This window comes from Lycorma delicatula, chromosome 13 (genome assembly GCF_047948215.1).
Source record: "Lycorma delicatula isolate Av1 chromosome 13, ASM4794821v1, whole genome shotgun sequence".
NCBI classification, from domain to species: domain Eukaryota; kingdom Metazoa; phylum Arthropoda; class Insecta; order Hemiptera; family Fulgoridae; genus Lycorma; species Lycorma delicatula.
Genome location: NC_134467.1, coordinates 36,893,563 through 36,913,609, shown reverse-complemented (window position 1 = coordinate 36,913,609; position 20,047 = coordinate 36,893,563). Strand labels below are relative to the sequence as shown.

The following is a 20,047-nucleotide window of genomic DNA, read 5'->3' as shown; positions in this document are numbered from 1 at the left end:
TACAATTTAATCGTTAAAATTAAACAAAAAAAGGACCAAAAAAAATAAAAATTGAATTATTTGAATTTTCAAAAGATATATATTTGTATACAATATCCGATGAAGAAACTGAGAAACTTTCAGGGCATGTCCTATTGGTGAAAATAATGAAAAACGTACATATAAACATAGGTCTGGAAACATTTTATTTTTATTTACAGCTAGAAAAAGATTTCATCCAGATTCCAGCTCTTTAAATAAAAAGGAGGCTTATTGTTGTAATTTTTGGGACCCAAATTAAGAAGTAAAGTTGGTGGTTTCTTATGTAATTTGAGCTGGGAAAACAGGATAAAATAGTTCCCAGAAATGTAACTCCAGTAGTTTTTAAGATATCCAATGTAAAACACAAAATTTGGTGACAAAAAACAAGTTTTTTTTTAGGTCTGTACAAAAGATTTGTTAAATGATTAATAAATGCGGAAGATTTAGTGAAAAAACTTATGAAGAATTTATTATTTTAATTTCTGAGAAAATAAAAAATAAATAAAAATGTTTAGAAATCAGTTAATAAAAGCAAAATAGACAGAAAATAGTATTCTTTCTGCACTTACTAAACATTATTCACTGAAATGCATAAGGGAGATGTATACATTCATGACTTGGAAAATAATTTGTCGGCTTTTTTGGAGGATTTACCTCAAACTAGTTGCAAATATTGTTCCAGCACGATAGTGCAACACCATATTTTTCTTTAGTAGTTAGAAATCCCTTGAATGCTGATTTATTTAATCTGGATTGGACGTGATGGACCAATCAATTGGTCACCATGATCTCCTGACTTAATGCCACTAGATTACTTCATTTGGGGCGATATGAAAATGATAGTATACACCGACAAAAAGTTAATACTAAAGAAAAGTTACTCATTTAAATTCGAAATACTATTGAATTTATACGAAACGATCCTGAAATGACAGGGAAAGCCACCAGAAATATTGTATGTCAGGCAGATTGCTATGTACATTGTGCAGGAGGGAATTTCTAACAATTACTGTAACTGAGGTTTGTTATTCTGTTACCATTTATTATTTCATATATTTTATTTTTTTGTTTCATTATATTAAAACTAATGTTTATTAGGTAATGAAAGAATAATACGATTTTCTGTCTATTTTACTTCAATAAAAAACTAATTTTTAAGTTTTTATTAGAGGTATTTACATTAATTTTTTCACAATTAAATTCTTTACAAGTATTGTTACTAAATCTTCCGCATTTATTAGTCAACTAACAAAGCTATTGTACTACAAACCTAAAATAAAACTTATTTTTCAACACTGAATTTTGTGTTTTATGTCGGATGTCTAAAATACTACTGGAGTTACAGTTCTGGGTTCTGTTTTATCCTACTTCACAACTCAATTTACATAGGAAAATATCAACTTTACTCCTTAATTTGGGTCGTAAAAATTACAGTACAGATTTTTTTATTAGAAGAGCTGAAATCCAGGCAAAATCTTTCACTAGAAGTAACTAGAAAACAAAGGGTTTCCAGACCTACATTTTCTTTAGAACTTTTTTCATTATTTTCACCAGTATAACATGTCCGGAAAGTTTCTCTGTTTCTTGGTGGGGCACTGTTTAAAAAAATTATCACAAATATGATACAATTAATAATATAATTAATAAAAAATTAATTTAATTTTAAATAATTATTTAATAGTATAATTAAATATTCACAAAAATTATTACCAGAATCATATTCATAAACAAAACCTAGAGTTTACAGATAAACAACCGCACAATCCTTAATTGCACTGACATATTAATTAATAAATATAAGGTACCTCAATAAAAACCGGTATTTTAAATTACAAACAAGGGTTATTTTTTTTTTCAAAGTCCGATCTGTCATGAAATTAAAACCACACTGAAAATAAACATTTTTTATTTGTAACAAGTACTTACATAGTTATGCTGTTTCTCTACATAGTCGCCGCTCCGATTTAGACATTTGTTGTAGTGTGGTACCCACTTTCCAATACCCTCGTAATAGAACGAAGCCACCTGTGTTTTCAGCCATGTTTCTACGCTGGTCTGCAGCTTGATGTCTGTGCCAAAATGTTGTCCTAGCCAGCGTTTCATGTGAGCAAAGAGGTAAAAATCAGATGGAGCCAAGTCCGGGCTGTATGATGGGTGATCAAACACTTCCCAACAAAAACGCTGCAGGAGCTTCTTTGTTACAGCAGCAGTGTGCGGCCGAGCATTGTCATGGAGAAAGACAATGCCTGATGACAACATTCCTCTTCGCTTATTCTGAATTGCCCTTAGCAGACATTGAAGAGTCATGCAGTATGAGGCTGCAGTGATGGTCGTGCCACGTTCCATGAATTCCACCAAGAGCTGCTGACCAGCATAGAAACATGGCTGAAAACACAGGCGGCTCTGTTCTATGACAAGGGTATTGGAAAGTTGGTACCACGCTACGACAAATGTCTAAATCGAAGTAGCAACTATGTAGAGAAATAGCGTAACTATGTAAGTACTTGTTACAAATAAAAAATTTTTTATTTTCACTGTGGTTTTAATTTCGTGACTGATTGGACCTTGAAAAAAAAATAACCCTCGTATTACAGTAATAATACAAATTGATCTTTTATAGATAATGATATTAAATTTAGTAAATTACATAATAAATATCTGAAGAAGTCAATATTGACATAGACAATAATCGATTATTGTTTAATCGATATAGACGATATTAAATTTACTAAAAGAAGTTCTAGGTTATTTATTGCAGTTTTTTTTTATTGTGTGTATGATTTATATAGCAGTGAAACTGGTGGAGTTTAAACTATAGTAAACAATCCGGGGTTATAAAAGAGCTGCAGTTAAAATTTTGTAATGATTGGTTCATTAGTTTTTGCAGTTATCAGGAACAAATGAAAAAGACATTGCCTCTTTTTATAATAGTGAGATAAGATACGTTAATCATAACTGACAAGGAAAAATGGATGAAATATACAAGATTAAGAAGAAACAACCGTTGAAGTTTTAGATTTTTTTTTTACATTTACATATCCATAAAACTTGTTTTTATTTTTTTTTCAGTCATCAGACTGATAATATTCTCTTTTTATCACAGTTTATATACTACATCTTAAATTCTCAATTACTTGTTTTATACATTTCAAACTTCGCCTTCCTCTATAGTTGTCACAAAATTTCTCTCACTCCTACTTATACAAAACCTCTTAATTCCAAGTTTTGCATTCAATTTATTCCAGTATCATCTCACATTTCAAAAGGAAATTTTCTCTCTCCCTTTTTTTCCCAGTTGTTCATCATATTTTGCTAATATAAATGTTTCATTCTTCACAAATATTTTCTAAAATTTCTTTCTAATTCATACATTTATATCTGATATAAGCAAAGTTATTTTACTTGCCTTGCTTGTACCAGTCTGTTTGAAATCTACCTCACTTTGCCGATTCTTTGTAATTTTGCTACCAAAATAAAATTCTAAGAGTGTTTAGTATAATTTTCCGACCTTAATACAGAATAAGGGAAAAAGGAAATTTTGAAATTTATGTTGGTAGTAATTTATGTTGTGGACGAGTATCGGTACTGAATAACTTATAGAAGTTTGCTCATGCCACTCAATTCATTGTCATCCAATGTCTTTACAGTCGCATAGTTCAAGCATTTAAAAAATGCTGTTGCAGCACTTACTTTACCATCTGTACCTGAAACCGAATGATCATATAAGTCGCTTGTTCTATAAACAAGTGGTTATGAAGATAAACAAGGAAAACAGTTAACAAATTGTGGATATCAGACAAAACCCATTTCCACCTAAATGAATTTGTTAATACAATTTTCATTTTTGGGCACAATACAAGCGCCAGCTACACAGCAACAATGTTATCGTGTAATGTGCTGTTCATCATAAGCCCTTAGTTTTTTGAAAATTAGGATGAAAATTAACGACTAGTCATATATCACCGTGTTGATAAACTTTGTTGCATAAAAAGATTTCCAAAAATGATTGACAACACTTGGTTTCAACAAGATGTATCAACATCACACATACCATAAATATCGATGACTGTTGTATTCTAATTATTTGGCAACAGTATAATTTAGAGAAATGATGACATACATTCCTTGGCTTACCAGGTCTCCTGATTTGTTGGTGTGTGATTTCTACTTGCGAGGGTTACCTTAAAAAGTGTACAGTAGTCAACATACTATAACAGAAAAACTAAAAGCTAAGATCTGAAAGACAATTGCTGAAATTTCTGTTGAAATGATGTGTCAAACTAAACAGTTTCACTACGAGTTGACAGGAATATCTAAAAAAGACGGAGCTAACTTACAGATGTGAACTTCAAAAAATAAATTTTTTGTACGTATTCATAAATGGCATGTTTTTTTTTCTATTTAAATGTAGTAAATAAATTTAACATAATTTTTTCATAAAAATACTTAATTTTCAAAATTTCCAGTTTTTTTAATCATCCGTACTTAATTTTTCATTGTCCTTCTTTCCTGTTTTACAGTGATATATGTGAAATTCTTTATTAATAATTCTAAGGAAATAAGGAGAGACAAATAAATATAAGTCTACCAGAATCAATGTGTAATCAACAATAAATAGAATTATTATTATAATCATAGGTTGTTATTTTCAACTTCTACAGGCGAGGGATTGTATCTTAAATAATAATAAATATAGTATGTAACAGTGCACTTAAAACAAATTTATATCAAAAAATTACCTTAGCTAAAGCGTCTCTTCCATATTCGGCTTCTGTTAAAGTATGAGTTTTTTGCATAACTTCACCTCTAGCAGCTATTACACGTTCAGTTAATGCTTTTTTTAATTCCTCTTCACTGACTTCTAATAATTTTGCAACTCTTGTTAAGGATTTTTGACTATCACCTTTTGATATGATGATATTATCATCACTTTGTTCAAAATTAATGTTGCCCTAAAATATAAAATATTATAATAAAAAAAATAATACAACAAAATTCTGATCATTATATTTTTATAATATATGAGGGTTGTTCAATAAGTCCTTAGAAAATTCAAGAGATGGCAGTCATAGTAACAAAAACTGTTTGCTTTTAGTAAGCATCATATGTCACTAGACTCCAATTAAAGTTTCAGCTGTATCCATCACATAGTTTTATTGTCATAGCTGATTGAAGCGACAAACTATTGTTTATTTAGAAAAATGGAAAAAAGTGAATTTCGAGTGGTGATTAAACACTTATATTTAAAAGGCTTAACACCGAAAGAGATCAAAGCTAAGTTGGATAAAGTTCATGGTACATCTGTTCCTGTGTTTACATCTGTTTACAATTAAGTAAATGAGTTTAAACATGGCCGTACATCCACAAAAGATGAACATCATTCGGGACGTCCAGTGGAAGTGACCCCCCCTGAAATTATTAACAAAATTCAAGATATGGTTTTCGGTGATCGACAAATCAAAGTGCGCGAAGTAGTTGAGGCCACAGGCATATCGCAAGGTATAGTGTTTTCAATTTTGCACAAAAAATTGGGTGTAAAAAGAATTTTGGTAAGATGGTTGCTGTGTTTGCTCTAAGTGGAAAATAAACACAATTGTAAGGTCATCTCTGAGATTGTTTTGGCGCTTTTCCGTCACAATCCTGATGAGTTTCTGCATCGATACATAGCTGTGGATAAGACATGGATACACTACTACACTCCAGAAACAAAGGAACAATCAAAACAGTAGATTTTTGAAGGTGAACAAGCTCCGAAGAAGGCGAAATTGGCTGGCAAGGTGATTGCCATGGTTTTTTGGGATGCACATGGTATCATTTACACTGATTACTTGGAAAAAGAGCAAACAATAACTGGAGAGTATTATGCATCATTACTGCACCATTTGAGCTAAGAAATCAAGAAAAAATCCTCATTTGAAAAAGAAAAAGATCCTTTTCCATCAAGACAATGCACAGGTGCACTCCTGTGCAGTTTCGATGCCCAAAATTAAGGAATTAAAGTTTGAATTATTACAACATCCACCGTATTCACCGGATATGACCCCTAATGATTTTTTTTATTTCCAAACTTAAAAAATGGCTCAACGGGCAACGGTTCATATCAAACGAGGAGATCATCGTCGCCCAAACAGATGCTTATTTTGAGGACCTTCAAAATCCTACTTTTTGGATGGCTCAAAAAAATTGGAGAAATGTTTGGAAAAGTGTGTAAAATTAAAAGTAGACTGTGTTGAAAAATAAAAAAAGTTGCACAAAACAATTTGTTATTCTACCTTTTTCTAATGACTTATTGAACGACCTTCTTGGTGGAACATCACACAACTATGGGACAGTTCTAGTATAAATTAATATAGGACTTAGTGGGACGGTGTCTCAAGTTCTAAAGGAAATTGTCTAAGGGCAGTGGGAGCCCAGATGCTCACCAACTATGATAATTTGAAGCAATATCTATTTAGGTTCCGCCTGGCAACTGATGAGCTGTGTGTCTCTGGGGAGGTCCAGTCAAACGAATATATGATGTTCGACTGCTCTACTCTTGGGGGGAGGGGGCAGAATGTGTGCCAACCTGGAAGTTTTGAGGTCAAGGGGAAAATTGCCAGTCACACCCAAGTGGCGGGTCAATGTGGCGTGAGCCGCATTGTCAAACCATGTGGAAGTTACTTGATGCGGTTGTGATGTTCAATCAGCATCAGGAGTTTACCAAAGGGAATGACTCTTACTGCATTGCTGTGGGAAGCTACCCTTGAAACATGGTTGGCCATTGACCAATAGCTCCAAGCGACTATATATGGTGGACTATATATGGTGAAATGCCACTTGCTGGCATTCAATGACCTAGGTGTAGCAGAGAATTGCTGTCTTTAGCTTTAAGTTCGCGATATGAATTTTATATTTATGATGGATATATGTTGTAGTACAGACTGGGTGCACCTACACAATTTAGTCTAATATACAAGTGAACAGCTGGACACAGCAAATGGTGTACTGTACCGTGCTTATACTGTTCACATTATTAGGATAGCTCTAAGAGCTAGTTAGGAAAGTGGTTGCATAAACTGTTCTGAAGCACAGTAGCCCTTTGTGGCACAGACATTCGGTCTTATTCTTTATGGCAATCGAATGGGGTGGTGGCGGGAGTAATGCCTGTAAACCAACTAACCATAAGAAAGTATGTTTGGGAAAATTACTTGTATGAATTTTTTGTAATCCAAATCGTAGAAAAAATTATTTTCTTATTCTTAATATATATAAATGTGTATGTGTGTATGTATGTGAGTAAGTGCATGCACGCATGTGTATTAGAGCTACCTAGGCATCTACAGAGTATGCTTATATCATATTTTTATATGTCGCATTTTATAGCTGTATTATATTTTTGTAGCTCTCATTTTATTGTAGTAAAACTTCTACTACCAATTTTGCTTTGTTTTAAGTAGGATTTGTATTATATAGATTATAGGTATTTTTGTTTAACTTGGGTTGACTGGAACTGATTTCAAAAACAGTTATTTGTTGTAAATATTTAATACTTTAGTTAATAAATAAAAATATAATTATTTATAACTTTTTAGTATTATTTTGAAGTCCTTTTTTATTTTTAATAAATTATTTTTTTCACTTTTATAACGGTATCAAATTCCTATATATATATATATATATATATTTGTGTATTATATTTAATATATTATATATTTTCATATGTATTCTTTCACAACTGAAAACAAACTACAGTCGATTCTTATGGAATGAAAGTCTAGAGAGCCATGCTCATTGCATCAGTTTAATACACAAATGTTTGTGAAACACAATGCAAGAGCAACATTCTCACCACCTAGGTGAAATTAAAAAAATCTTTCTCTGCAAAAAAATTTTGCCAAGGGTTAAATTTATATCATTTTTAGTCCAGTTAAAACTTTAGAGAGAATCACCTTGTCTGATTTAGACCCAAATAAGTTATTAAATAGAACATACGTTAAGAAAGCTGCGACAGAAATGATGAGGTTGCGTAATCTATCCAATTTATAAGTTTCATTATTGTGAGTAGATATTTAGTCAAGGTTTGCAAATACGCGGTTAAAAAAACTATTTATAATATCTATAGAATATTATTTATAGCAAAATTATAATATTTAACTCACTTCATACGGGTCGATGTTGCTTAGGAGCTTGTTGTATGACTATTTATTTAATATTGCAAAATTATAATTTATTATTGCAAAATATAAATATAGATATTTAAATTATAATTTTGCAATGAGAGATAATACTACACTTTTTCACCATTTTATATAAATAATAAATGTAAGTTTAATATTTTTATGGCGTTAGAGGAAAGTAGTCAAGAAAAAAGGAATGATTGTTTACCAAAAAAATAATAATAATTAAACTACATGAAATAATACTTGTAAGCAGCATTTTATCATTATCATAAAAAAAACAGTAAGTATTGTTTGTTCCACCAGTTATTTTCTACTGTACATAATGTGAAAAGTTTTTTCAATCTGTTTTGTTGTTAATAAAAGTCGACATGTTTAAAATTTTATTTGTTTTCTGTTGACTTTATTTACATCAATCTTCTTATAATTAAATTCTCTACAATTTATGTTTAAAAAATGTATGATTTATTGCCAATTTAACAACATTATTGTACGTCAAACGTAAAAAAATGTGTTTTTTTGACCCTATTTTTGGCGTTTTACATGGGATATCTTAGAAACTAAGAGAGATACAGTTCTGGGACCTATTTTTTTCGATTTCCCAGCTCAAAATCCATAAGAAACAATTGAATTTGCCCCTTAATTGACCTTCCCAGAATTTCAGAAAGCATTAATTTACCCGGAGGAACTGAAACTCGGACGAAATCTTTCACCCTGTATAAGCTAACGAAGTGTTTTCGAACCTATGTTTATATGAAGGTTTTTCTGATTTTTAGCCTCTAGAATGAGTTGTCAAAGTATTGCCCTATCCTCCTGAATCACCCTGTGTATATATATATATATATATATATATATATATAGTCAAATTGATAACTTCTCCTTTTTGAAGTCTGTTAATAATAACACTTAATCTATTTTTAATTATATAGAATTCAAAATAACATACAAATCTTACAGCTTGAGATTTTAATTATCATCAGCTGGAATTATATACACCTGAAATATTAAATGACATAAATAAATAGAACCAGGAACACAATATAAAAATTATAACATATAAATATGAACTGTATATATTTACAATTCTAAATCTACCAAAATAAAATTACATAAAAAATTCAAGTCTTAATAAAATGCTATACAATCTTTGTTTCTCCCTTTTCTGACATTCCATCTTCTTTTAATCATCTTTCTTTCACAATTAAAAGAAAATAAGAAGATATTAAAAAATGGAAATTAATAAATTCAATTAATGGATATTAATAAATTTAATTAATTATTATGAATACTTCTTATCTCTGTGCGCATGATTATATATATATATATATATATTTTTTATATGTAAAACTGCAAAACGAAGACTATCTTAAAAACTTCTCTGAGCCTCCCAACTAAACCCTAAACACTATTAATTGAAAAAAATAAATAAATAAATAAAAACATATGATTTTTTTAATCACTTGAGTGAGACTGAGTCATTGACTTACATTTCTTTAGTGACACTTGAATCAGGATACTTAAAAAAAAAAATGCATTAATAAAATTAATAAATTCTATAGATAAAAAAAAATTGTAATAAAAAAATTAATTAATAATTACCAAATGTAATACAGCGGCGACAATTTTCCATAATGTATCAATATCATGACTGCTAAATCCTAATGTTTTACATGCATTAATGACAGCTTTATGACTTGTTCGATCAGAATCTGTTATAACAATGCCGTTTCTAGATTGACCTTGTTTCGTATAATGATATGCTTCAGGATCACTAACTAATTCTAGATTTTTCAATTCAGGTGACTTACATGCAGCTAAAACCTTAAAAAAGGAAATAAATAAAATAAAAACAATTTTTTAAATTAAACAAACATACAAAAAACAACTTTGAAAATTAAACAAATAAACAAAAATTAATTTAAAAACTTACTAAAGAATTCAAGTATGTAGCGAACTTATACAGAAAATAGGTTAGAATAATCAAATATAAAAGATTGAACTTCCAACAAAACAAAAAGTTTATGGAATAATCAAATATACACTACAATAAAAAATGCTTCTAAAAAAAAACCTGAAAATAATACATAAAATAGTAATAAAACTCGATTGTTTAAATGTATGTGAATGCATAAATATGAACAAAATATGGAAAATAGAGGGTTATCATAAAAGAATGGTGTGGTTTTGAACATGGTTTAAATTAAAACAGAATTACTTACAGTTTATGTTTTTTATTTTTCAAATTTGTTGTCAAACATTTTCACATAATTAATAAATTTCAATATGTGCGCCCTTAGTCACTCAACAAATATCCAAACGATACTCAACTTCTCTCCAAACATTAGTTAACATTTCTTCGTTAATGGTTGTCATTGCTTCATTAATCCTGTTTTTTAAGTGGTTTAGGTCATGAATTTTTTGTGTGTAAACAACACTTTTGATGTACCCCCACAAGAAAAAATCGCAAGGTGTCAGGTCTGGACTCATTGGAGGTCAAAGTATGGGTCCTTGCCAGCCTATCCATCGATCTCCAAATTTTTCGTTCAAAGCATCCGTGACCAATGCATTGAAGTGCGGGGAAGCATCATCTTGTTGGAAATGAAGTCGATGAATGTTTTCGAGTTCATCCGGCTGAAGAAAGCAATAATCAGTTAACATGTCAAGATACACAACTCCATTAATTGTTTTTTCAGCAAAGAAGAAAGGCTCTATTACACGATTTTTCATCACACCACACCAAACATTAACTTTAGTCGAATTGCGTTGTTTCTCGATAATTGTGTGTGGGTCTTCAGAGCCCCATATTCGTGAATTGTGTCTGTTAACACATTCATTCACATTGAATGTAGCTTCGTCAGTAAAAAAAAATATTGTCTAAAAATGATTCGTTTTCACTTATTCTGTCCAACATTTCAACAACGAAATTGTAACATTTTACACCATCATCGGATTTCAATTCCTGCAGTATCTGGATTTTATAGGCATGTAATTTCAGTTTTTTATGTAAAACTTTGTGAACTGTTGTTTTTGGAATATCTAATTCGACGCTTCGACGGGGGATGGACTTCCCTGGACTTCTAATTGCCGATTCTCTAATTAGTTCAACTGTTTCGTCTGGTAAACTTGGTCTGCCGGTTGATTTCTGTTTCTTAACTGATCCAGTTTCTTCAAATCGTTTGAACCAACGTGTAATGTCATTTTTGTTTGGCGGATCTCTTCCGAATTCACGCCGAAACACACGTTGAACTAAAATTACGGATTTTAATTCAGGTATCAATAAAACACACTTTGCTTTGTCTTTATCCGAGAACATAGTAACTCGCTAAACTCACTGCAAGAATAATACAAGAACTGACGTTGTGGTTAGAACTGCTGATAAACAAACTTTTGGATTGGAGGCTTTCAGGGATACCAATATAACATCTAGAATTTTCCCGAAAATCTTCCTATGAATTACTGAAACCGCACCATTCTTTTATGATAACCCTGTAAAATAATTATTTAAACAAAAAATGTAAATGATGTTACTATTATAAATTTTGATTAAAAAGGCTCATAGGGCTTAATTAAGTTGGTTACTTTATTTGTATTATTTACTTTTTATTTTATTAATTTTTTATAAATTTTGTTAGTAGTTAAAGATACATAGATTATCTGGTTTCAAATTGGATTAATTTCAAATAGTTTATTTACAATATGCATACATAACATCATAATTCATTAATGCAAACAAATGTTTATTTCAGTGATAAAGCATGAAAACATTTAAGCACATATACTTACATAATTATTCACAGAATAATTAACTTTGGAATAATCTAAATCCACACACGTTTCAAAAATTATCAATCCACAAATGAATCAAGAATATAAAAAAAAAGTTATTTTTTAACGGAAGAAATATATATTTTTTTTAATGTTGTAGTCAAAAAACAGTTTACCAAGTACAGTAGCATAGTAAATGTAATCAAAAACAAGGATTTTTGTTTAATGATTTTCTAAAAACATTTTTCTTTTAGTTAATTCATTATAATTCTAGTACCCTACTTATAAATAGAAGAATATATTTTTTGATCATTTAATAGTTACCATTAAAAAATCAGACAAGAAAACCAGTTTTACCACCACTATAGATATAAGGGATGAAGAATAAATCTTGTTCACCCTACATAAAAAGAAAACATGGAACTTTTATTTATCCAAAAATTTTTTTTTAAAAATATGTATGAAAAAACCTATTTAAGAAAAAGGGCAGAATTTAATAGTTTAAAAAATTTTATATCAGGTAATTTTTATCATACAGATAAAAAAAAACCTTTAATGTAATTTTACAATCTAAAAAAAGTTTTCCTTGATTTTTTATAAAATCAATATATTTTTACAAAAACCTAAATTTTTACTTTATTACTACCATTTAATTACTCCTTTCAAGAAGGTGAGGCTGTAAACTAAACGGATCTTTGAAAATAATTTTTACTTATTTCTGGAAAAAAATTACAATTATTTCATTTTTCAAGCCACCAGGCCTAGCCACATAACAACCAACAACTAAAACAGCAGTTATGGAATAATTATCTGCTTTGAAAAAGTTTGCCAGTTTCCTCCTACCACCTATAAAGACTCATGATTTCTAATAGAATCAAAAAACATCTTAAAAACAAATAAAACCAATCCTGACTCACAACCACAGACTAAGGAGGAAATCCGAGAAATCATTAAATCCCTCAAAAACAACAAGGCTTTGGGGGAAGACTTAATAACAGCTGAAATGTAGAAAAACAATAGTTCCAAAGAAATACCTAAACTAACTAAAATCGTTGAAAACATCTGGAACATTGAAGAAATCGATAAGATTGGGCAATTGCCCTCATTAATCCACTACATAAGAAATGAGACAAGTTAATAATTATAGAGGAATTTCACTCCCACCTACAAAATTTTGTCAAAAGCATTACTGATCAGAGCTGAGAAACATCTTGACAGAAAAACTGGTGAGTAACAAAATGAATTAAGGAAAGGACAATCTTGTACTGAACAAATCTTCAACTTACAGTCAATTTATAATTAAGAGCTAAAAAAAAGTCATCACATTTGTTGATTTTAAGAAAGCCTACAATTCCATATACTGAAAATCACTTTTCAATTTTGCCTTGTAGAATTTTGCCTTGATAACAAACTAGAAAATTAATTCAATTAATGTGACACTCATTCTAGAGTGAAATTTCAAGAAATCTCAAATCACTTTGAGATTAAAATAGGTGTACGATGATGATAAACTGTCTCTGCTACTTTTCAACTGCATTCTTGAAAAAGCGATCAGAGAATGGAGAAAAAACTACAAAAAACAGAATTTTACTACTGACTGTTTAGCATTCACAGATGACGTAGTATCACCTCTGACTCTTTTGAAATGACCACCCAGCAAATTAATATTGTCAAAGAACAAGCTGAAAATCCTGAATGGCTTCAATGACCAATTTAAAGCCAGCTCCTAAAAAACCTGAATCAAAATACAGGAAAATAAGAAAAGTATCTTACGTTCAAATACTTAGGTGAAGTAATTGAGAATAATATTTCAGAAAAAGAAAGAGTAAATCTCTCTCTCTCTCTTTCTGTTTAGCCTCCAGAACCACCATAAGGTATTACTTCAGACGATGAATGAGGATGATATGTATGAATATAAAGAAGTGAGTTACGTACAGTCTTTAGGTCGACCATTCCTGAGACGTGTGGTTAATTGAAACCCAACCATTAAAGAACAGCAGTATCAAAGATCTAGTATTCAAAAGCAGTAATTCTAAGAATTAACAAAATGAGATTAGCCCACCAAACATCTGTACAACAAAAAATGTATTTCTTTCAATACAAAATTAAGATATCATATGACAGTAATTTGACCTGAAGTCCTTTACACAGTAGAATGTTTAACCTTAGTAGATGTGATGTTCTAAGTAAACTGGAAGTGGAAGAAAGGAAAATACTAAGGAAAAATATTGGGACAATTTAAAGAAACTGGACAGTACTGAAGATGACATAACAAAGACTTGTATATACGTATTGAAAAGATGACTAGCGCTATCAGAAAACGAACAATTGCGTTCTATGGACAAAGAATGAACCAAAACAAAATTTTCTCACACCTTTGTAACAAAAAAACTAACAATAATTGGTTTCAAGAAACAAGAAAAGATAACTCAGAATTACTAATGCCAATATCATATAATGATCACCTCCGAGGAACAAATTACAAATAATAGCAGGTTTTCAGAAACAAAAAGTTATACCAGAACAACTTGGAATGAAGAAAGGAAAGAGAAACACAAGAAAGGAAAAAGAAACACAAGAAGATTATGATAGAAATGTGGAAGAAAAAAAAAATGTTCAAAACTGAATAATTGAATCTCGTGATCCAAAGAGGCACATTCAAAAAAAAAATCCTGAAATATTTATTAAAAAATTATGATTAATACCTGATAAAAAACATGAAAATTTCTTTCACCAGGCTGTTGTAAAATAACTCTTGATTTTTCCAATAAATAATTAACAATATGTCCACCAATCGGATCACCTTTAAAATCAAAATTAATATCCATGTATTTCCCAAATCTAGATGAATTATCATTCCTGTTCGTTTTTGCATTGCCAAATGATTCTAATAACGAATTTGATTGTATTAATACATTTTTCACACTGCAAACAAAAAAAAAAAAAAATGACAGTCAAATACATAAAAAAAAAAATACATGATTAGTAAAATGAAAATTTAAAAAGTGCACTAAACACTACAAAAAAGGAGTATTTTTTAATTCTTCTAAAATTTTTTATACTATAAGTTAAAATCAAAATAAAAAAAAACTAATATCAGCATAGAAAGTACGCGTATCCAAGCTGTGGCTTTATAAAAAAAAGATTTTATCATTTTTTCAAAACAAATTGTATCGTATCACCTTTTAGGTTATATTTACAGATATAATTTACTATTATTTCATGTACATATACCAGATAAATAAAAAAAGGATATCAAAGTTTTAATTTGTAATAATATATCTTGAATGAGGTATACAGTATTGATTTAAGACTAGAATGAAAGAGTAAAAAACGACAGTAGATTCTGTGCACATTACTGTAGATAGACTACAATTTTTTTGCCAGAAAGCTCAACTAATAAAAATGGTGACTCCTGAACAAAGAAAGCATTCTGTTCTTTGCAGTTTTCTATATGTGAATCTGTAAGTTACAGTTTAATCAACATTATGTAAAAATTTTAATTATGATTCTCCGAGTGACAATAGCATTCATCAATGGCATAATCAGTTTGAAATGATCAATATCTACATAAAGGGAAGAATATGGGATGACCGAAGAAGTCTAAAGAAAATTTTAAACACATAGTCTTTCCTGCATAATCTTAAAAAATCTGTTAAGAAGGCCAGCTGTGAATTAGCAATGCCAGTAAAAACAGTGTGAAATATTTAAAGAATTGTTTGTATATATGATCGTAATGTATACAGTTGTTTCAAGCTTTGAAGCCCACCAACTACGCTGTGGTGCAGAATTCACAATTGAAATGTTAGAAAATCCCCACAAACTCTTAAGTTGAGAAATGGACTCTACAAAATTAAATATTTTCTGTGGAATATCTTCACAGCAAGTTGACACCCCACTCTTTTTCGCTAAAGCAAATGTAACAATTATTACTTATTTGGCTACGCTGCATACATGGATCTTCCTAGACTGCAAGAACCAGAAAATTTTATTCCACAACAAGATGGTGCTCCTACTTACGAGTTTAACTGTCATAGGACTGATTAATGTTTTTCTCCAACCACTGGATCAGTTGGATTCGAACCAATGAAGGAGCTTGTTTACAGGGCCTTCAAGGTCACTGGATGTAATCCCATGTTTTTCATTTTTAATTGAAAACTAGCGAAAAAATACTCTTTCAAAAAACAGGACAAAATTGCGTTCGAAAATTTATAAGACAAATAATCAAACATGAAATTTAAAATTAAATTTTTTAAAATTTAAGTAAAATATCTGGCATGAAATTAAACACAATAATTATTTAAATTTAAAATTACCTACACTTGCAACAGATAAATTGTAAAAGTATATTGCACAATACTTCAAAAAATAAAAAATGATAAATACTATGTACCACAAGAATTAAAAATGTACTAAATAGACAAGGAAAATCTATTTTTATTTGTTCTATATTAATAAATAAAAAATTTAATACAAAATATAATACATAAATATACTGCATGATAAAGTTGATCTTGACAATGAATTTATCTACATTTCAAGCACTTAAAACAATAGCAAATAAGCTTATAGCAAGATTAGGTGCTATAAAATACCTTTTAAAATAATAAACTATAATTTTATTTTACTATGTTATACATTAATATACATTTTATTAGATGGTTTAACCACCTCTCATACATTGAGAACATAAATTTTAAAGAAAAGTGAACCTAATGAAAAATTAACCAGGCATTATACGCTCATTAAAAACATTCTTTCACTTTCTTACAGTAATGCGTATTATTAATTATCCAAGTTTAGAAAGCTCAGTTGATGCACAGAGTGGGTGGGGATGGATTGCTGGACCAATGGCTGTGCTTCTTTTTATCTACAATGTCCTGTCACAGTACATTATCCCCTCTACTGAACTATTAGTGTATCCTAACAATATTTATATTCTTTTTTTCCACTTTCTGGAATTGCTCTTGGAACAGGAAAAGTATACAGGCATCAGATGCCGGTACGTGGAGTGCCTGCGACCTTATTGCACGAAGACGACCCCCATATGGTCAGGAGGCCCTCTAAGTACTCACCCATGGGCCTGTCTGGCTCGACACCCTCCAGCATTGAATTCCCTGTCGATCTTCCTCTGAGGCATGTAATCTGTCATTAAGTTTCTTAACGTAGTCATTACGTTCTTCCATTCAAGGGGTCCTATCATCATAATTCTCCAAATGTCTTCTGGATTAAACATGACCTCTGCGCCCAGGGCTTCCAGCATATCTTGGCATTCATTCTCAAATTGTGTACAACTAAAATAAACATGTAGAGGGATCTCCTCCTCAGTAAATGTAGGACAAAGGTCCAAGTGGTCCAAACAGAATCTGTACAAGTAAACTCTATAGTCTCCATGACCCGCCAGGAACTGTGTTAAAGAGTAACCCAGCAAGCCATGAATCCGTCGGTACCAGCTTCTAATATCTCTGACAATTCGGTGCGTCCACCGCCCTTTCATCCCCTTATCCCAACTGCTTTGCCAGATTACTAACAACTCCTCTTCATTATCAACAGAAATTCCCCTCTTATTGGCGGGAGATAAAGGTCCCAAAGCCCAGAGTCTCTTCCTTTGCTCAATCAGCAGGTCTACATGTAAAAGGCAAGCCAAGATCTCGGCCGACTCCTTAGAAGATCTGCTCTTAAGATCTCATTCCACCTTAAGAAGATCTGCTCTACATCTATGTGTTTACACTTTCTAAACCTTAACAAATATTACACACAGATTCACTGTACTTTGGCCTCGTCAAAGTATTTTAAAAACAATGCATTTTTATAAGTTAATATTAATAATTCATGTTGAAAGATTATGACAAATATTTAGGTATATATGTCCCATTTTTGCCCGATTTCCAATCAGACAAGGGAGCATCATAGCAACCATATTTTTTTCACCCAATAGGATGTCCCACGGGTTGTTAGCCAAACTTAAGTAACTAATTTAGGACATCAAAATAAACAGAAAATTTCATCAGAAAAATAAATCATCACCTACCTCTCAATTTTTCCTTTGTCTACTACTTCCCCCCTTCAATGACAAAAGCTTTATAGCTACTGTTTCTATAAATTTATATTACTTTTATTCAATAATATTTTATTAGATAAATCATTATGCCTTTTATTATAACAAACCAGCACTCATTTATTCAAATCAATTGATAAACAGCTGTGACATGACTAAAATTGTAAAAGAGATGTAAAAATAATGTGTGAAAACAGGGATAAAACTGCTACACAACTGCATAATTTCCAGTCTGCATCCCTACACACAAATAGATAAGATGGTACTCGATTTCTCACTTATTAGTTTTCTTTTATATCATTAATAGATTTTATACTGTCGTACAAGATTTAAGTAAATTGTTTCTTATTAGGGAAACATACAACAGATTATTAATTTTTACGTGAGATAACATTACTACGTTATCGACTAGTGAAAAATACTAAATTCATAAATTCTGTATCAAAAATTTATTTCCAAAATGATTTCCTATTTGTATTTCAAAATTTATTTGATCGATTTTAAATAAAAATAATAAAATCACTGATATTTAACAACCTGACGGTATATAGAAATACATCGTCTGTGAAGGGAAAAGTCAGGTAAGTTATATTATTCTTTGCCGGTTTTTATGGTTTAATATTCCTCAAGAAAAAAAAATTATGGTAGCTATAAAGGGCCTATTAGTTGTTGGAAAAAGAATAATTAACATTTTTGTGCAATTTTATAAAAAACAATTCAATTTCTCATAATTTATACTTTGTCTTAATTAAAAAAAAAAAAAAATGTTCTCTTCCATTACAAAATTTACATATAATGATCTAATTTTTACATAAATGCCCAAAAAGAAATGTAATGTGTTTAGGGTGTATGTATATATGTTTGTTCCACTGTAGAAGCTCGGCTGAACCAATTTACACGTATGACCCTGCATTGGAATCCTTACATTATCAAAACTGTCACAGACTATATATACATACATATATATAAATAATATAACCACCCCACCGGGTTAGTCTAGTGATTAAACTCGTCATCATAAAATCAGCTGACTTTCAAAGTCGAGAGTTCTAAAGTTTGAATCCTTGTAAAGACAGTTGCTTTTATATGGATTTGAATGCTAGACTGTGGAAAACTGGTCAAAACTGAGCCACATCTCAGGAGTGGCTGGCCTGACTCTGTGCAAGACTACACATTTACCAGTAAATTTACAGTTACACGCAGTAACAGATGCCTTGGCATCTCTGCAGAGTACTGTTGACATCATGTCACTGCACTGTTACTATGTAACCTGGCATTACATAAATAAATATATATACGAGGGCTATTCAGAAAGTAAGGAACGTTTCCACCTGACGCACGCCAATCGCATATATATTGGTGTGCTCGTGCTCGGCACCTCAGTCAGCATACAGCTGTGACAACAGGAACATCCCCGCACTGCCCATTTTTTTTATATACAGATTTGAAATATGTACTGCAATCGAAAATCCCGCCAGTTGTGAGCTGCGGTCTGTGATTTGTTTTTTGTCGGCAAAAAACTTAAAACCAATAGAAATTCATCAGGAACTGTGTGAAGTGTACGGGAACAACGTAATGAGTGAAAGTTCTGTCAGGAAGTGGTGCATTCAGTTTAAAAATGACCGAACAAACGTTCACGATAAAGAGAAGAGTGGATGTCCGAGCATTGTGACTGACAATCTGGTCTCCAAAGTTGACGAAAAGATTCGTGAAAACCGCCGTTTCACAATAACTGAGCTTTATCTATGTTTCCCACAAGTTTCACAAACTTTATTGTTTGAAATTGTTTCACAGAAGGTAGACTACCACAAATTTTGTGCAAGATGGGTGCGTCACTGAGTGGTTGAAATCACAGGCGGCAGAATTCTATGACACAGGAATTTCAAAGCTTGTCCACCGCTATGATAAGTGCCTGAATTTGTATGGTGATTATGTTGAAAAGTAGTATTTTAGTCCCTCTTTCACATGTATATAATAAAAAGTTGGAAACTGATTCTAGAGCTTGAAATAAGAAAAAAGTTCATACAAACATATGTCTGAAAATGCT

The 20,047-nt window shown here is 30.9% G+C and overlaps 1 protein-coding gene across 2 annotated transcripts in view; it reads right to left on the bottom strand.

Moving 5' to 3' along the window:
* Positions 1 to 20,047, bottom strand: part of Myo31DF (Unconventional myosin ID) — a 96,026-nt gene that overhangs the window by 33,702 nt on the left and 42,277 nt on the right. For both annotated transcript variants that reach the window (XR_012758718.1, XM_075381395.1), the window contains exons 4-6: positions 14,648 to 14,867; positions 9,777 to 9,998; positions 4,761 to 4,973 (exon numbers count right to left, since the gene is read on the bottom strand). Coding sequence is in view for 1 of the 2 variants with exons in the window: in XM_075381395.1 (XP_075237510.1) it covers positions 4,761 to 4,973; positions 9,777 to 9,998; positions 14,648 to 14,867 (655 nt within the window). In the remaining variant the exon portion in view is untranslated. The remainder of the gene's footprint in view (positions 1 to 4,760; positions 4,974 to 9,776; positions 9,999 to 14,647; positions 14,868 to 20,047) is intronic.